The sequence below is a fragment of the Rhincodon typus genome, chromosome 42 (genome assembly GCF_021869965.1).
Source record: "Rhincodon typus isolate 14 chromosome 42, sRhiTyp1.1, whole genome shotgun sequence".
NCBI classification, from domain to species: Eukaryota; Metazoa; Chordata; class Chondrichthyes; order Orectolobiformes; family Rhincodontidae; genus Rhincodon; species Rhincodon typus.
The window spans coordinates 5,541,062-5,558,569 of record NC_063373.1 but is presented as its reverse complement, the minus strand read 5'-3'; the positions used below and the strand labels follow the sequence as shown (position 1 = coordinate 5,558,569).

Here is a 17,508-nt window from a genome sequence, read left to right as displayed (position 1 = left end):
GGTAGGAACCAGGGGGAAGGGGAGATGCGTACTGGAACGAACCTACGGGTGAAGCTGCCGATGCCTCATGTAATTGGCCAAGAAAGTGAAGCTTCTCTCGCACGTGGGGCAGGCGAACGGCCTCTCCCCGGTGTGGGTGCGCCGGTGCCGGGCCAGGTCACCCGACTGCCTGAAGCCGGCCCCGCACTCGGTGCACCGGTAAGGCCGGAGGTCGGTGTGGACCCGCCGGTGGCAGGTCAGCTCCTGCGAGCTCTTGAAGCGCTTGGAGCAAACCGGGCACGGGAAGGGTCTCTCCTGGGTGTGGACCCGCCGGTGGCTCCTCAGGTGCGAGGCCTGAGCGAAGGCCTTGCCGCACTCGGTGCAGACGTACGGCCGCTCGCCAGTGTGGGTCCGCTGGTGTTGGAGCAGGTCGGCGGAGCGGCGGAAGCTAGCCCCGCACTGGCCGCACGGGTAAGGCCTCTCACCGGTGTGGGAGCGCCGGTGGCGCCGGAGCTCCTCAGGTCTCTTGTAACGCTTGTCACAATCCGGGCACGGGTAAGGCCTCTCGTCCGAGTGGACCCTCCGGTGCGTCCGCAGCTGGGACGCCGTGCGGAAAGCCTTGAGGCACGCCGGGCAACCATAAGGCGTCTCGCCGGTGTGAATGCTCTGGTGTTGCCTCAGCACGTCCGAGCTCTTGAAGCGTCCGCCGCACTCGGGGCAAGCGAAGTCTCTCCGGTCGCTGTGGACCCGCTGGTGCTTCCGGAGCGAAGAGGAGACGGCAAAGGCTTTGCCGCACGAAGCACAAGCGTACGGCCGCTCGCCGGTGTGCCCGTGCCGGTGCCTCTCCAGCTCGGAAGGCGCCTTGAAGCCTTTCCCGCAGTCCGGGCATTTCCATGGCTTGGCACCGCCACGGGCAGCGGGCCTCGGTGAGCTGGCACACCCCGTCCGCAACTCCTTCCCTTCAGAGTCCCTGAAAATGAGATACCATAAAGAGGGAGAGAAAGGCAGAGAGGGGTGAAGAACTGACCCAATGAACAAAGCAAGAACTGTCAAGGCGATGGTGGGGTGGGGGGTGGGGTGGGTGGTGGGTGGAATCAGGGAGTCGAATCAATTGTAGATTTCCTGCTGAGGCTTCCACAGCTTCTTTTTTTTCAGTCCCACTGTGATGCCGCAAACTCAGTCCCTGCGGTGTGGAAGCAGGCCATTAAACCCGTCGGGTCCACACTGACCGGACAGCATCCCAGCCAGAGCCACCACCCACCTCCCCACCCCACCCTACCTACCTACCCCATCCCTGTAACCCCACGTTTCCCACCCTAGCCTGCACATCCCTGAGCACTATGGGTAATTTCCCATGGCTAATCCACCCTGGCCTGCACAACCCTGGGCACTATGGGTAATTTCCCATGGCTAACCCGCACATCCCTGGGCACTATGGGTAATTTCCCACGGCTAACCCACCCTAGCCTGCACATCCCTGGATGCTATGGGGCAATTTAGCATGGCCAATCCATCCTAACCTGCACATCCCTGGGTACTATGGGGCAAATTAGCATGGCCAATCCACCCTAACCTGCACATCCCTGGACAGTAGGAGGAAACCGAAGCACCCAGAGGAAACTCTCACAGACACAGGGGGAGAATGTGCAAACCGCACACAGGCAGACAATGGCCCGAGGGTGGAATCGAACCTGGGTCCCTGGCGCCGTCAGGCAGCAGTGCTGAACGTATGAATAACGAGCCCTTGGAGAGGCAGCTCCTCAGACCTTCCATGCTCTCTACTCACGGGATATATTTTCTCCCGCCGGTCAGCTTCAAAGTGGAATTTTTCCAACATTTTGGAGGCTTTCAGGAGCGCATTCACCCACCACCCTGTCTATTTTCATATGAAATTCATAGAATCATCTCAAAAGATGCCGATTCACCAACATCCACAAGGGCAGAGATAGTACCATCTAGTCCGAGCGCACAGAAGACACTAACACAGGAATGAAAGACAGCGAGTTGCAGGAGGGGGCAATGGAGATGGGCTTCATACATTGGCAACACGACGGGAATTTTGACAGAACCTCCCAAATCCAAAGGTCCACAAATACCGACGATGTTAAGGGATATGAAGAAAGTGTGGCAAAAGATTTAGATTTATGTTTTATTGTCAGGCGTACTCAAGTACACGGTACAAGAGTCCAGTGAAAAGTGGACAGTGAGACCCCACACGACTCCATCTTAGGTATCAAGTACCAAGGTACAAAATCTTAGTTACGCTAGTTAATTAACCTCAGCGCAAAGGATAAAAAAAAGCCCTAACGATCATAGTTCAGTCCCGGATGCGATTAACAGCAAAAGCCGAATACTGCAGTCACTTGTAACCTCCCTTCCCAAAGTCATTTCAGGTCAGCGACGTCTCCCTGGTGTGAACTCGGTGAGATCAGATGCTCCCTGAACCCAGTCCCACAGCGACAGCGCCCGATCAAAATCGAAAGAACTGCGGATACTGTAAAAATCGAATTTGTTGGAAAAGCTCAGCAGGTCTGGCAGCATCCGTGAAGAGAAATCAGAGTTAACGTTTCAGGTCGAGTGATCAGATAAATGTGAGGTGCTGCATTTTGGAAAGGCAAATCAGGGCTGGACTTATACACTTAATGGTAAGGTCCTGGGGAGTGTTGCCGAACTGAGGAAACCTCAGGGTGCAGGTTCATAGTTCCTTGAAAGTGGAGTCATAGGCAGACAGGGTATAGAAGAAGGTGTTTGGTATGCTTGCCTTTACTTGTCAGTGCATTGAGCATAAGAATTGGGTGCGGCTGTGCAGGACATTGGTTAGGCCACTTTTGAAATACTGCGTTCAGTTCTGGCCACCCTACTATGGGAAGGATGTTGTGAAATTTCAAAGGGTGCAGGAGAGATTTACAAGGATGTTGCCAGGGTTGGAGGGTTTGAGCGATAGGGAGAGGCGGAATAGGCTGGGGCTACTTTCCCTGGACCAGAGGCTGAGGGGTGACCTTACAGAGATTTATAAAACCATGAGGGGCATGGATAGGGTGAATAGCCAAGGTCTTTTTCCACAGGGTAGGGGAGTCCAAAACTAGAGGGCATGGGTTTAAGGTGAAGGAGAAAGATTTAAAAAGGACGTAAGGGACAACTTTTTCATGCAGAGGGTGCTGCGTGTATGGAGTGAGCTGCCAGAGGAAGTGGTGGGAGCTGGTACAATTACAACATTTAAAAGGCATCTGGATGGGTACATGAATAGGAAGGGTTTAGAGGGATTTGTCCCAAATGCTGGCAAATGGCTAGTTTCAGATATCTAGTCGGCATGTACGAGTTGGACCGAAGGGTCTGTTTCTGTGCTGTGCAGCACCATGGCTCAATGACCCTTCCTCAGAACTCAAACTGCACAATGTTCAGTACCATTTGTGACTCCTCAGATACTGAAGCAGTCCATGTTCACATGCAACAAGATCTGGACAATATCCAGGCTTGGGCTGACAAGTGGCAAGTGACATTCACACCACACAAATGCCAGGCTATGACCATCACCAATAAGAGACGTCCTTTGACATTCAATGGTGTTACCATCACTGAATCCTCCACTATCAACATCCTGGGGGTTAACATTGACCAGAAGCTCAACTGGACTCACCACATTAATACAGTGGCTACAAGAGCAGGCCAGAAGCTAGGAATATTGCACGAGTAACTCACCTCCTGACTCCTCAAATCCTATCCGCCATCTACAAGGCACAAGTCAGGACTGTGATGGAATAGTCCCCATTTGCCTGGATGAATGCAACCCCAACAACACAAGAAATTTGACACCATCCAGAACAAAGCAGCCCGCTTGATTGGCACCACATCCACAAGCATTCACTCCCTCCACCACGGATGCTCAGTAGCAGTAGTGTGTACTATCTACAAGATGCCCTGCAGAAATTCACCAAAGATCCTCAGACAGCACCTTCCAAAACCCACGACCCATTTCCATCTAGAAGTACAAGGGGCACCAGACATATGGGAACACCCCCACCTCCGAGTTCCCCTCTAAGCTACTCACCATCCTGATTTGGGAATATGTACCACTGTCACTGGGTCAAAATCTCGGAATTCCCTCCCTGAGCAACATTGTGGGTCAACCCGCTGCAGCTCAAGAAGGCAGCTCACCCCCACCTTCTCAAGGGGGGGGGGGGGGTGGGAAAGAAATTGCTGGGCCCAGAAGTCCACATTCCCAGAAATGAATAGAGAGAGAGAGAGAGAGAGAGAGAGAAAAAATTGCACCTGATCGGTCTCTTGTCGGCGTGATGTCTGCGTTGATGGGATTTCAGTTCCCCGGAGCCTTTGTAGCGTTTCCCGCAGTCCTGGCATTTGAAAGGCCTCTCATCGGTGTGAACCTGCTGGTGCCTGAGGAGGTGAGACGTCTGAGAGAACCCTTTGCCGCACACGCTGCAGGTGTACGGTCTCTCCCCGGAGTGAACCCGCCGGTGGATGAGCAGGTAGGAAGACTGAGTGAAGCCCCTCCCGCACTCGGAGCAAGTGTACGGTCTCTCCCCGGTGTGGACCCGCTGGTGCGAGATCAGGTTGGACGACTGAGTGAACCGCTTCCCGCACTCGGAGCAGGAGAACGGCTTCTCCCCGGTGTGGACCCGCTGGTGTTTCACCAGGCCGAAGGGACGGGCGAATCCCTTCCCGCACTCGGCACAAGCGAACGGCTTATCCCCGGTGTGAATCTGCTGGTGTTTCAGCAGGCTGGATAACTGAGCGAATGCCCTCCCGCAATCCGCACAAGCGAACGGCTTCTCGCCGTTGTGGCTTCGCCGGTGAACTTCCAGCTGGGACGGGTAACCGAACCCCTTCCCGCAGTCTCCACATTTCCACGGTTTCTTTCCGGCTTGGCCGAGCTTGCGCCTCGATGGAGCAGGCGATCGCCCGCCCGCAGCGGCGTTCCTTCCTTTCATTTCCAAAACTCTCGACCCTCCTTTCAAAATTCCCGACTGTCAGTCAATCCTTCCCTTGCCAGGACCCCGTGAAACTGGCTTCAAACAGGACGGAGAGAGAAAGGAGAATTAGAAAGCGAACTCACAAGGAACACAAAGGACAGGTCGTGAAATTGAGCATTTGAAAATTTAAACGTCCTGAAAGACTGTCATTAAAAACCCAACAGGTTCACTAATGTTTATCACAGACGTTACAGGATGTTGCTGGGAAATGGAGGTTTTGAGTTATGGGGAGAGGCTGGGACTTTTTTTTTCCACTGGACCCGAGGAGGTTGCTGTAGGAAGGATATTATAATTAATGGAGAGGGTTCAGAAGACATTTACCAGGAATGAAGGGTTTGAGTTATAGGGATAAACTGGATAGGCTGGGAATTTTGTTTTTCATTTGCACGTCGGAGGTTGAGAGGTGACCTTATAGAAGTTTATAAAATCATGAGGGGCATGGTAGGGTGAATGGCAGGTGTCTCTTCCCGAGGGTGGGGGATTTTAAGACTAGGGGATACATTTTTAAGGAGAGAGAAAGATTTTAAAAAGACACAAGGGGCAACTTTTCTTTTTACACAGAGAGTGGTTGGTGTGCGGAACGAACTTCCAGAGGAAGTGGTGGATGCGGGGTACAGTTACAACGTTTAAAAGACATTTGCATAAGTACATGGATAGGAAAGGTTTGGAGGGATATGGGCTAGGAGCAGGCAGGTGGGTTTGGGATGGTGGACGGCGTGGACTTGTTGGACCAAAGGCTCTGTTTGCAGTGAGAAAAGAAACATGCTGGAGATCAAACAGTAGGTCATTGCAGCATCCCCAGAAGGAGAACAAGATGAAATTTTGAGTCCAGATGAGACTTCATCTGAGCAAAATCTATTTCAATGTTTATGACCAACGGCCTGGGGCGTCCGCGCATGCGCCCTGCCGCCCATTGCCCCCCACAAAGATGGCGGCAGCCAGGGGGACCCGGAGAGGGGCACGTGGCTCCGCAGCTACTGCTCGGGGTCTAACCCCGCGAGCGACTCTGGCGGGTGAGGGGTAGTTGGGAAAGGGACTGGAGGTCTTTTTTGACTACTCACGAAGCCTCCCATCCCACTCCGTTACCTTCCGGGCGGTCGATTTTATTTTCTCTCCCTCACCGTTTGCAGAGCCGACACGAGCGGACGTTACAACGCGGCAGCGGCGGCCTCCCTGCGCATGCGCCAAGGTGGCTGGGAGGCGGGGGTAGGACCACCACCGCGCATGCCCCGTCCGGAGCGCGCCGCTTTCATTCATTAGTTTATGAATGGGGAACCTTCTGGTGACTCAGTGACAGTCCGTTCCAATATAGAGGGAGATTGATACAGATTTAATAGAATTGAGAATAATTTCCTTATGTTTTTATTAAAAAAAAACTTTTTTTGTGAGCAATTGTATTTTCTGCAAAGTTTGGACTGAAATGTTTCAGACCTTTGTCCTCACTTGTGGGTAATTTACGAATTAAATATATTTTTGCCAAAAAAAATTACTGAGCAACAGTTTAAACTGACGCTGTGTGGTCGATTGGTAAAAATAACAGACACATAATCATACAGCACGGAAACAGACCCTTCAGACCAACCAGTCCATAACGAACTAAACTAGTCCCACCTGCCTGCTCCTGGCCCATATCCCTGCAACAAAAACAAAGTTGTTGGAAAACCTCAGTAGGTATTGGCGGCATCTGTGTAGGAAAAACCAGAGTTAACGTTTCGGGTCCAGTGACCTGCTGAGCTTTTCCAGCAACCTTGTTTTTGTTCCTGATTTACAGCATCCGCAGTTCTTTTGGTTTTTGTCCAGAGACAGAGATGTTGGCCAGGGAACAGGGTGCTGTGTTAAACTGGCAGGCAACAGGTATATCCCTGCAAACCTTTCCTATCCATGTACCTATCCAAATGTCTTTTAAACGTCGTAATTGTACCCGCAGCCACCACTTCCTCAGGAAGTTCATTCCACACGCGAACCACCCTCTGTGTAAAAACAAAATTGCCTCTGGAGTCTTTTGTAAATCTCTCTCCTCTCACTTTAAAAATGTGCCCCTAGTCTTGAAATCCCCCCTTCCTAGGGAAAAGACAACTACCAATAACTCTATTATACCCCTCATTATTCTATAAACTTCTACGAGGTTGCTGAGGCACATGGAGAGAATGGTTTTGTAATGAGAAACAGCCCAGATTGAGAGCACTTGGAAACATTGAATCAGCATTTTTATCAACCTCTCTGTCATAAGATTTCAAAAGTGAGTAAACTTTAATGTCATTGGTTGCTTCCGTTGTTCTGAGGTGGTGAAAGGCTCAGTTTAAATGTTTGTTTGTGTTCCTTTCCATTTCTGCGAGCAATAAGGAATGATGAAGGGTATTTGTTCCTTTCTCTGTCTCTCAATCTGTTCCTCTTCGTCTCTGTGCTTCCACCTCAGCCTTTTTCACTTTTTTGGTCTCTGTGTTCGTCCATCCCTCCGTTTCCCATTTCTGCTCTTCTGAAAAACTGAAATTTTGGAGACAGTTTGAGAGTGGAGCTGATGAGAGAACACACACTCACACGCACACAGTCTCCCATACACACACACACTCGCTCTCTTACACGCAGTCTCACGCTCACACACACTCACTGTCACACACACAATCATGCACACACTCTCACTCTCATACACAGTCACACATACACACGCACTCTCACACACACATACGCTCACTCTCTCTTGCACACATGCACTCACACTCTCTCTCACATGCACACACACGCAGACGGTGTCAATTTCTTCCCTCCAAGAGATGTGAATCCACTTATTTCTGCAGGTCAGACGTTTGTGGATCTCACTCAACATTGAAGTCTGAGCCATCTCTTATTTTAACATTTTAGCAACACTTCACACTGTAGTTATGGTTGAGTGGTTACAAAATCTATTGATAGCTCTTCCTGCAGATTTGAATCTTGCTGTTCTGAAGAAGGGTCACTTGACCTGAAATGGTTACATTTGTGCAGATGGCTGCCCAGCATTTATTGCCAGTCCTTACTTATCCTTCAGAAGCTGCCTTCTGTTATCACTGCAGTCCATGTGCTGTATGTAGACCAACTGTGTCGTTCGGAAGAGAATTCCAGGATTTTGACCCAGCGAAACTGAAGGAATAGAGATACATTTCCAAGTCAGGATGGTGAGTGGCTTGAAGGGGAACTTGCAGGTGGTGGTGTTGCCCATGTCTTTCTAGTGGTTGTGGGTTTGGAAGGTGCTATCTAAGAAGCCTCGATGAATTTCTGCAGAGCATTTTGTAGATAGTACACACTGCATCAGTGGTGAAGGGAGTGGATGTTTGTGGATGTGGTGCTAATCAATCGGGCTGCTTTGTCCTGAATGGTGTCAAATTTCTTGAGTGTTGTTGGGGCTGCACTCCAGGGCAAGTGGGGAGTATTCCATCACACTCCTAACTTGTATCTTGTAGATAATGGACAGCCTTTGGGGAGTCAGGAGATGAGTTACTGTCTGCACTATTCCTAACCCCTGACCTGCTCTTGTAGCCACTGTATTCATGCGACATGTCTAGTTGAGTTTCCAGTCAATGGTAATCCCCAGGATGTTGATAGTGTGGGATTCAGCAATACAACACCATTGGATGTCAAGGAACGGTGGTTAGATTATCTCCTGTTGGAGATGATCATTGCCTGGCATTTGAGACTGTGAATGTCACTTGCCACTTGTCAGCCTAAGCCTGGATATTGTCCAGTTCTTGTTGCATTTGAACATGGACTGCTTCAGTGTCTGAGGAGTTGCGAATGGTGCTGAAGATTGTGCAATCATCGGCGAACATCCCCATTTCTGACATTATGATGGAGGGAAGGTCATTGATGAAGCAGCTGAAGATGGCTGGGCCTAGGACACTACTCTGAGGAACTCCTGCAGAGATGTCCTGGAGCTGAGATTTCTGACCTCCAACAACCACGACCATCTTCCTATGTGTCAGGTATGACACCAACCAGCAGAGAGTTTGCCCCCGATGCCCATTGATTCCAGTTTTGCGAGGGCCCCTTGATGCCATACTCAGTCGAAAGCAGCCTTGATGTCAAAGGCTGTCACTATCACCTCACCTCTGGAATTCAGCTCTTTTGTCCATGTTTGAACCAAGGCTGTAATGGGGTCAGGAGCTGAGGGGCCCTGGCAGAATCCAAACTGGGCGTTGCTGAGCAGGTGCTGCTAGATAGCACTGTTGAGGACACCTTCCAACACTTTACTGATAATCGAGAGGAGACTGATGGGGCAGGATTTGGCCAGGTTGGATTTGTCCTGCTTTGGTGTGCAGGACATACCTGGGCAATTTTTACACATTGTCGGGTAGATGCCAGTGTTGTAACTGTACTGGAACAGCTTGGCTAGGGGAACGGCAAGTTCTGGAGCACAAATCTTCAGTCCTATTGCCAGAATGCTTTTGGGGTCCATTGCCTTTGCAGTATCCAGTGCCTCCAAAGGGAGTGAATCGAATTGGCTGAAGACTGGTATCTGTAATGCTGGGGACCACTGAAGGAGGCTGAGATGGATCATCCACTTGGCACTTCTGACAGAAGATTGCTGCGAATGCTTCAGCCTTATCTTTTGCATTGATATGCTGGGATCTCCCGTCATTGAGGGTGGGGATATTTGTGCAGCCTCCTCCAGTGAGTTGTTTAATTGTCCACTACCATTCACGACTTGATGTGGCAGGACTGCAGAGCTTAGATTTGATCCAACACCAGGAAGGGTCACCGGACCTGAAACAGTAACTCTGTTTTCTCCTTCACAGATGCTGCCAGACCTGCTGAGCTTTTCCAGAAACTTTGTTTTTGTTCCTGATTTACAGCATCAGCAGTTCTTTTGGTTTTTACTTAGATCTGATCCATTGGTTGTGGGATCGCTTAGCTCTGTCTATCACTTGCTGCTTTCGCTGTTTGGCGTGCAAGTAGTCCTGTTTGGTGGCTTCACCAGGATGGCACCTCATCTTCTGGTGTGCCTGGTGCTGCTCCTGGCATGCCTTCCTGCGCTCTCCATCGAACCAGGGATGATCCCCTGGCTTGATGGTAATGGCTGAGTGGGGGATATGCCGGGCCATGAGGTTACAGATTGTGCTGGAGTACAATTTTAGGGTAGGGGATCTCAAGACAAGGGGGCACATTTTTAAGGAGGGAGGAGAAAGATTTAAAGTACACTTGATGGGCAACTTTTGTTTACTCAGAGTGTGGTTTGTGTGTGGAATGAACTTCCAGAAGAAGTGGTGGATACAGGTACAGTTACAGCATTTAAAAGACATTTGGATAAGTACATGAATAAGAAATGTTTGGAGGGATATGGACCCAAGTGCAGGCAGATGGGACTAGTTTAGTTTAGGATATCTGGTTGGCATGGACTGGTTGGACCAAAGGGTCTGTTTCCATGCTGTATGACTCTAAGATGAAGACCCTGCAGCTCATCAGCTCAGCCTGTTTTGGCTGTTTTGCTTTCCAGTCCAAAGTATCTCAAGGGACTTTAGGAACTAGTTGCCATAACTCATAAGGAACAGGAAACTAAAATTTCAACCATAAATGTTCCAGGAAATGATAATTTATAATGACCAGGAAGGCCTGGAGAGCCTGAAGATCTTGTTCAGAGTTACAGTTCACAAAAGTAACAAGAAACAACATTGCCTGAGGAGGGACAAACAGGGGAGCAGGAGCACCCAATGACATCAGGTTTAGTTCAAACTTGGGAGAGGTGTTTAGCCAGCAACAGCATCGATTGCGTTAGACATCAACATGAAGTGATCAGTGAGGGGAAACTTTGCCCACTCAATTTCAATTTCCAAAGCCCACCAACCTCAGCAATGCGGCTCCACTGAAACTTCTCAGGTGAACATTGATCCCTTATGTAGTCATACAGCACAGAAACAGACCCTTCGGTCCATCGAGTCCATGCCTAACATAATCCTAAACTAAACTAGTCCCAACTGCCTGCTTTGGACCCATATTCCCCCAAACTTTTCCTTTTCTAATGGCTTTTAAATGTTGCCACTGCACCTGTGGCCACTGCTTCCTCTGGAAGTTCATTCCACACATGAACCACCCTCTGTGTAAACAAACTGCCCCTCGTGTCTTTTTAAACACTCTCTCCTGCCCCCTAGTCTTGAAATCCCCTATCCTAGGGAAAAGACACCTACCATTAACCCAATCTATATCCCTCATGATTTTATAAACTCCTATAAGTCACCTCTCTGACTCCTACGACCCAGTGAAAAGCAGTCCCAGCCCTTCTTTATAACTCAAACTTTCCATACCTGGCAACATCCTGGTAAATCTCTACTGAACCCTTTCTGGCTTAATAAAATCCTTTCTGTAACAGGACAATGAGAACTGGACACAGTACTCCAGAAGAGGCCTTACCAATGTCCTGTACAAAAGGTGCTATTCACAGTCCTCCTGGTGTGAATGAACCAGGGTTTCCTACAGCTGCAACAAACCTGTCTCTCTTTTCTCTCATAACCTCTGTAACAGATTACAGTATGAGGGAAACTACATTAAAAATAGACTGAGATATATAAGGGCCATGCTTGATCTGACGAAAAATAAAGTTACTTTGAACATTAAATTTGGAATCAACTTCAAAATACATATTTTTTCTTGATTCAAAACTGTATCGGAGACTGGGGTGCAACTCTTACTTTTGTTGGGTCAGAGAAACTTTGCTAATTGTCATAGGCTCTGCACACAAACTGCAGAAATTCATAATCAGATCGCAAAACGTACATTTCCAGTATAACAACATCACTTATCAGTAGCTGGGCTCTTACCCAGCATCTCACACAGGCAAGTGATTCTGTGGAATTCTTTATTACAGAGGGCTGTTTAGGCTGCTTCATTAAAGATATTTAAGGTGGAGATGGGTTTTTAATCAGCGAGGGAATCGAGGGTAATGGGGAAAATGCAGTAAAGTGGAATAGGATATGATTAGATCATAACATCCAGTTGGGAAGTTAAGTTGAAGTTGTACAAGACGTTGATGAGGCCTCTGCTGGAGTACTGTGTCTATTTCTGGTCTCCCTGTTATAGGAAGAGTATTATTAAGCTGGAGAATGTTTGCAAGAGATTTACCAGGATGTTGCTGGGTATGGAGGCTTTGAGTTATAAAGAGGCTGAATGGGCTGGGACATTTTCACTGGAGCGTAGGAGGTTGAGAGGTTGCCTTATAAATGTTTATAAAATTATGAGGAGTATACATAAGGTGAATGGCAGGTGTATTTTCCCTAGGATGCAGGATTTCAAGACAAGGGACATATTTTTAAGGTGAGCACAGAACGATTTAAAAAAGTCATTAAGGCAATTTTTTTTCCACACAGAGTTCGTGTGTGGAATGAGCTTCCAGAGGAAGTGGTGGATGCGGGTACAGTTACAACGTTTAAAAGACATTCGGTTAACTACATGAATAAGAAAGGTTTGGAGGGATATGGCCATGCGAAGGCAGGCAGGATTAGTTTAGTTTGGGATTATGGTCGGCATGGACTGGTTAGACTGAAGGGTCTCTTTCTGTGCTGTATGTCTGTATCTCATTGAATGGCTGCCCAGAATCGATGGGCTGAATGGCCGACTCCTGCTGCAATGGCCATTCACAAATGAAATAGAGCGTACGGAAGCGTCACAATAGGTACCTTCGCGCAGGCGCGTGCCCTGAGTGGTAGGAGCGTGCGCAGAACGGATGGCATGCACCGCATGCGCGTCGAGGGCATCGCCAGAGCAGGGCTGGAGACGTTTCGTTTCCGCCAACGGTGAGGGGGCGGGGGGAGAAAATCAGACGCGGGGGTGGCGAAGTGGGACGGGAAGCTTCCTTAACGCCAACAGAGTGCGTCAAACCTCGAAGAAGACATTCCCGGTCCCGTATTGACATTGAGCGGGCCGGAAGCTGCGGGGCGGCGGCAACAGGCCCCGGACGGCGGCCGCCATCTTTATAGGGGGCGGCAGGGCGCATGCGCCTTCGTCTCTGGGCCAAGCAGAGTTGCAGATGTCCTTCCTGGGCTGTGACAGGGATGGAGCTGAATAAATTCCTTTTCCAAAGCGGGGTGAGAATTTGCACACCAGAAAACCACAGCGAGAGGGAATAAAGGAAAAAAAACCCCTCAGGTCTGGCATTATCTCTGGATAAAGAAACAGCCTTAATGTTTTGAATGAAAAGGAAAAATCACTGGATTTCAAATGTTAAATCTGACCTCTGCTAAGTTGTCCCAGCCTTTTCTGTTTCCATTTCAGACCTTCAGCATTGCCAGGACTTTGCTTGCACTTGAGCAATGCTTGTCGCTTTCCGAACAACGAGACCTCGGTGTGCAGGTTCATAGTTCCTTGAAAGTGGAATCCCAGGTGGACAGGGTGTTTGGTATGAACAGAAATTGCCGGAAAAGCTCAGCAGGTCTGGCAGCATCCGTAAAGAGAAATCAAAGTTAACATTTCGGGTTGAGTGATCAGATACATGTGAGGTGCTGCATTTTGGAAAGGCAAATCAGGGCGGGACTTAGACACTTAATAGGAAGGTCCTGGGGAGTGTTGCTGAACAAAGGGACCTTGGAGAGTGCAGATTCATAGGTCCTTGAAAGCGGAGTCACAGGTAGACAGGACATTGAAGAAGGCGTTTGGTATGCTTGTCTTTATTGGTCAGTGCATTGAGTACAGGAGTTGAGAGGTCATGTTGCAGCTGTACAGGACATTGGTGAGGCTACTTTTGGAATTCAATTCTGTTCTCTTTGCTTTGGAAAGATGTTGTGAAACTTGAAATGGTGCAGAAAAGATTTACAAGGATGTTGCTGGAGTTGGACGTATGGAGCTATAAGGAGAGGCTGAATAGGCTGGGGCTGTTTTCCCTGGAGGCTGAGGGCTGACCTTTATAGAGGTTTATAAAATCATGAGGGGCATGGATAGGGAGCATAGACAAGGTCTTTTCCCTGGGGTGGGTGAGCCCAAAACTAGAGTTTAAGTTGAGTAGGGAAAGATATAAAAGGGACCTAAGAGGTAGCTTTTTCATGAAGAGGGTGGTGCGTGTATGGAATGAGCTTCCAGAGGTAATGGTGGAGGCTAGTACAATCACAATATTTAAAAGGAACCTGGATGGGTATATGAATCGGAAGGGTTTAGAGGGATATGGGCCAAATGCTGGCAAATGGGACTAGATTTATTTAGGATATGTGGTCGGCATGGACAAGTTGGACTGAAGGGTCTGTTTCTGTGCTGTACATCTCTATGACTCTACAAAATAAAACAAAGAATTGCAGATGCTGGAGATCTGGAATGAAAGCAAAATTGCTGGAGACTAGATTCATTTAGGATATCTGGCACGGACGGTTTGGAACAAAGGCTGTGTTTCCGTGCTGTATGTCTGTACGACACGTATGAATTTCTGTTCTTGAGCTGACGGTGATGAATGTTTTGCACATTTCTTTTGCAGAGTATCAGAAGCAGAGCATTGACAGCTGGGAAACTCAAATCAAGCATCAGAACAAGATCTGACAGAATCACTCGATTCATCAGGATCTAAATATCAAGTCTTGATTTTTTTTTGATGAAAAGGTATGTCTTTTCTGACTGTGAGCAAAGATTTTAGCTCAGAGCAAGTATAAATAATTGGTAGAAAGATAACTTCAATAGGCTATGAATAGATCTGACAGTGAAATGAAACTGTAACTGAACAACTGGCCTTTAAGACATAGGTAAGATATATTCCCATGAAGGAGGACAAATGTATCTAGTGCTGCCTAGATGACAAGGAGAGAGAAATTAAGGTATAAAAGAAAAGTGTGCTGGCAACAAATATCAGGTTGATATTTCAACTGTGAACCAAGTTGAATTTAGAATGTTCGAGGGTAATTGAATAAACAAATAATACGAGGAAAGAGAACGTATAATAAAGAGACGTTGGGTAGTTTTCCGTGGAATCCCTACAGTGTGGAAACAGGCCCTTCAGCCCAACAAGTCCACAACGAATCTCAGAGCATCCCACCCACACCCATTCCCCAAACCCACCTAATCTATATATCCCTGAATACTATGGGCAATTTAGCATGGCCAGTCCACCTAATCTGCACATCTTTGGACTGTGGGAGGAAATTGGAGCACCCAGAGGAAATCCCCATGCAGACATGGGGAGAACGTGCAAATTCCATGCAGACAGTTGCTCGAGCGGGAATCGAACCTAGGCCCCTGGCGCTGTGAGGCAGCAGTGCTAGCCACTGAGCCACCATGCCGCCTTGTAGCATTGTAGAACAGAGACACCCGAGTTCAGGTACAGAATTCTTTGAAATTTGCATCACATGTAGACAGGGTGGTTAAGGCGTTTAGCACGCGTGCCTTCATTGCTCAGACCTTTGAGTATAGGAGTTGGGATGTTGAGGCTCTACAGGATGTTGGTGAGGCCTCTTCTGGAGTACTCTGTCCATTTCTGGTCGCCCTGTTATAGGAGGAATACTATTAAGTTGAGGAGAGTTCAGAAGAGATTTACCAGGATGTTGCCAGGAATGGAGGGTTGAGTTGAAGGAGAGGCTGGATTGGCTGGGGTTTTTTGACTGGAACACAGGAGATTGCAAGGTGACCTTATAGAGGTTTATAAAATTATGAGGGGTATAGATAAGGTAAATGGCAGGTGTCTTTTCCCTAGGGTGGGGGATTTCAAGACCAAGGGGCATATTTTTAAGATGACAGGAGAGGAGTTTAAAAAAGACACAAGGGGCAATTTTCTTTAAATAGAGGGTGGATTTTGTGTGGAATGAACTTCCTGAGGAAGTGGTGGATGTGGGCACAGCTACAACGTTTAAAAGACATTTGGATAAGTACATGAATAAGAAATGTTTGGAGGGATGTGAGCCAAGTGCAGGCAGCTGGGACTAGTTTAGTTTGGGGTTATGATCGGCGTGGACTGGTTGGACCGAAGGGTCTTGTTTCCGTGTTGTATGACTCTATGAATTTTTTTTTTTCTTATTCATTTGTGGGATGTGGGCGTCACTGGCTGGCCAGCATTTCTTGTCCATCCCTAGTTGCCCTTGATAAGGTGTAGTGAGCTGCCTTCTTGAACCGCTAACATAGGCGCGAATTAAAATGTCTTCAATAGGCATATAACTAGTTAAAAAAAAAAGTTGCAGAAGGGATAAGTGAGTCCAATTTAGAACTGAATCACAGAATCCCTACGGTGCGGAAACACACCGACTCTGAAGAGTATCCCACCCAGACCCAGCCACCTACCCTATCCTTGTAACCCTGCATTTCCTATGGCTAACGCACCTAACCTACACATCCCTGGATGCTACGGGACCATTTAGCGCAGCCAATCCATCCTAACATGCACATCTTTGGACCATGGGAGGAAACCCACGCAGACACGGGGAGAATGTGCAAACTCCACGCAGGCAATTGCCCGAGGGTGGATTTGAACCAGGGCCCCTGGCGCTTTGAGGCAGCGGTGCTGCCCAAGGCACAGGGCATGACTGTGGTATTAAATATAGATGTTCCACCAAGCTTTATGGAGGAAGAAGATACCAGGTCATGGAGAATGAGAAGGAAACTCAGCTACCTGAAGGGCTCAAAATTGATAAGGAATCAGGACCCGATGAAATACATCCGAGGATTAGTGAGGGAAGTGAGCGTGGACATTGTGGAAGCAATTTTCTAATTTTCTCTCGAGCCAGGGACCGTGACATGGGGAAATGCAGGGATGGGGCGAGTCTGGGTGGGATGCTCTTGGGAGGGACGGCGTGGACCTGAAGGGCCTGCTTCCACACTGTCGGGATTCTGCGTTTTCACCTCTTATGGCGCCTTGTAATGTCCCTACCTCTAAAGCGGGAGGCCTGGGGTTCAAGTCCCACCTGCTCCAGAGGTGGGTAATAATATCGCTGAACAGGTTGGTTAGGAAAATAGGTGCATGGGCCTCCCAAATGCATTCAATTAAATGCCAGGCAACAGACCTGCGAGTGAGTTAGACCGCGTGGAATAGAGGTGACAAGCAGCAACTGGAATATGAAGTGGACTGAGAGGCGGGAGGAAGAGATTACTGGTTCATCGATGCCCTTCAGACTGCAGGAAGGATCTTTGTGGAGCTCCGCCTGAGGTTGCAGTTAGAACTCCCGCTTTCTTCTGATTTATGTAAGCACCATGGTGTGCAGAGTGTAATTTGTAATATTTTGCAGAGTCTTACAGTGAGCTCAGACCCAGTGGCAGCTACCCTTCCCTGAAGGACATGAATGAACCAGAAGGGTTTCTGTCACAATCTGGTAGCTCTCGTGGCCGTATTTTCCTCGTGCCAACTTTTTAATCAAAAAATTCATTCACGGGGGATGAGGGCGTCGCTGGCTGGGCCAGCGTTTGTTGCCCATCCCTAATTGCCCAGAGGGCGGTCAGGGGTCAACCACATTCGCTGTGGGTCTGGAGTCACAAACGTAGGCCAGACCAGGTAAGGGATAGTAGGAACTGCCGATGCTGGAGAATCTGAGATAACAAGGTGTAGAGCTGGATGAACACAGCAGGCCAAGCAGCATCAGAGGAGCAGGAAAGCTGACGTTTCAGGCCTAGACCCTTCTTC

General features: G+C 48.6%; 1 protein-coding gene across 1 annotated transcript in view; it reads right to left on the bottom strand.

Annotated features, from left to right (window-relative positions):
- Positions 1 to 42: 42 nt before the first annotated feature.
- LOC109924460 (zinc finger protein 850-like) overlaps positions 43 to 17,508 on the bottom strand; it is a 59,234-nt gene continuing 41,768 nt past the window's right edge. Inside the window, exons 3-4 of the mRNA XM_048619094.1 lie at positions 4,249 to 4,858; positions 43 to 949 (exon numbers count right to left, since the gene is read on the bottom strand). Coding sequence (XP_048475051.1) covers positions 43 to 949; positions 4,249 to 4,858 — 1,517 coding nt within the window. The remainder of the gene's footprint in view (positions 950 to 4,248; positions 4,859 to 17,508) is intronic.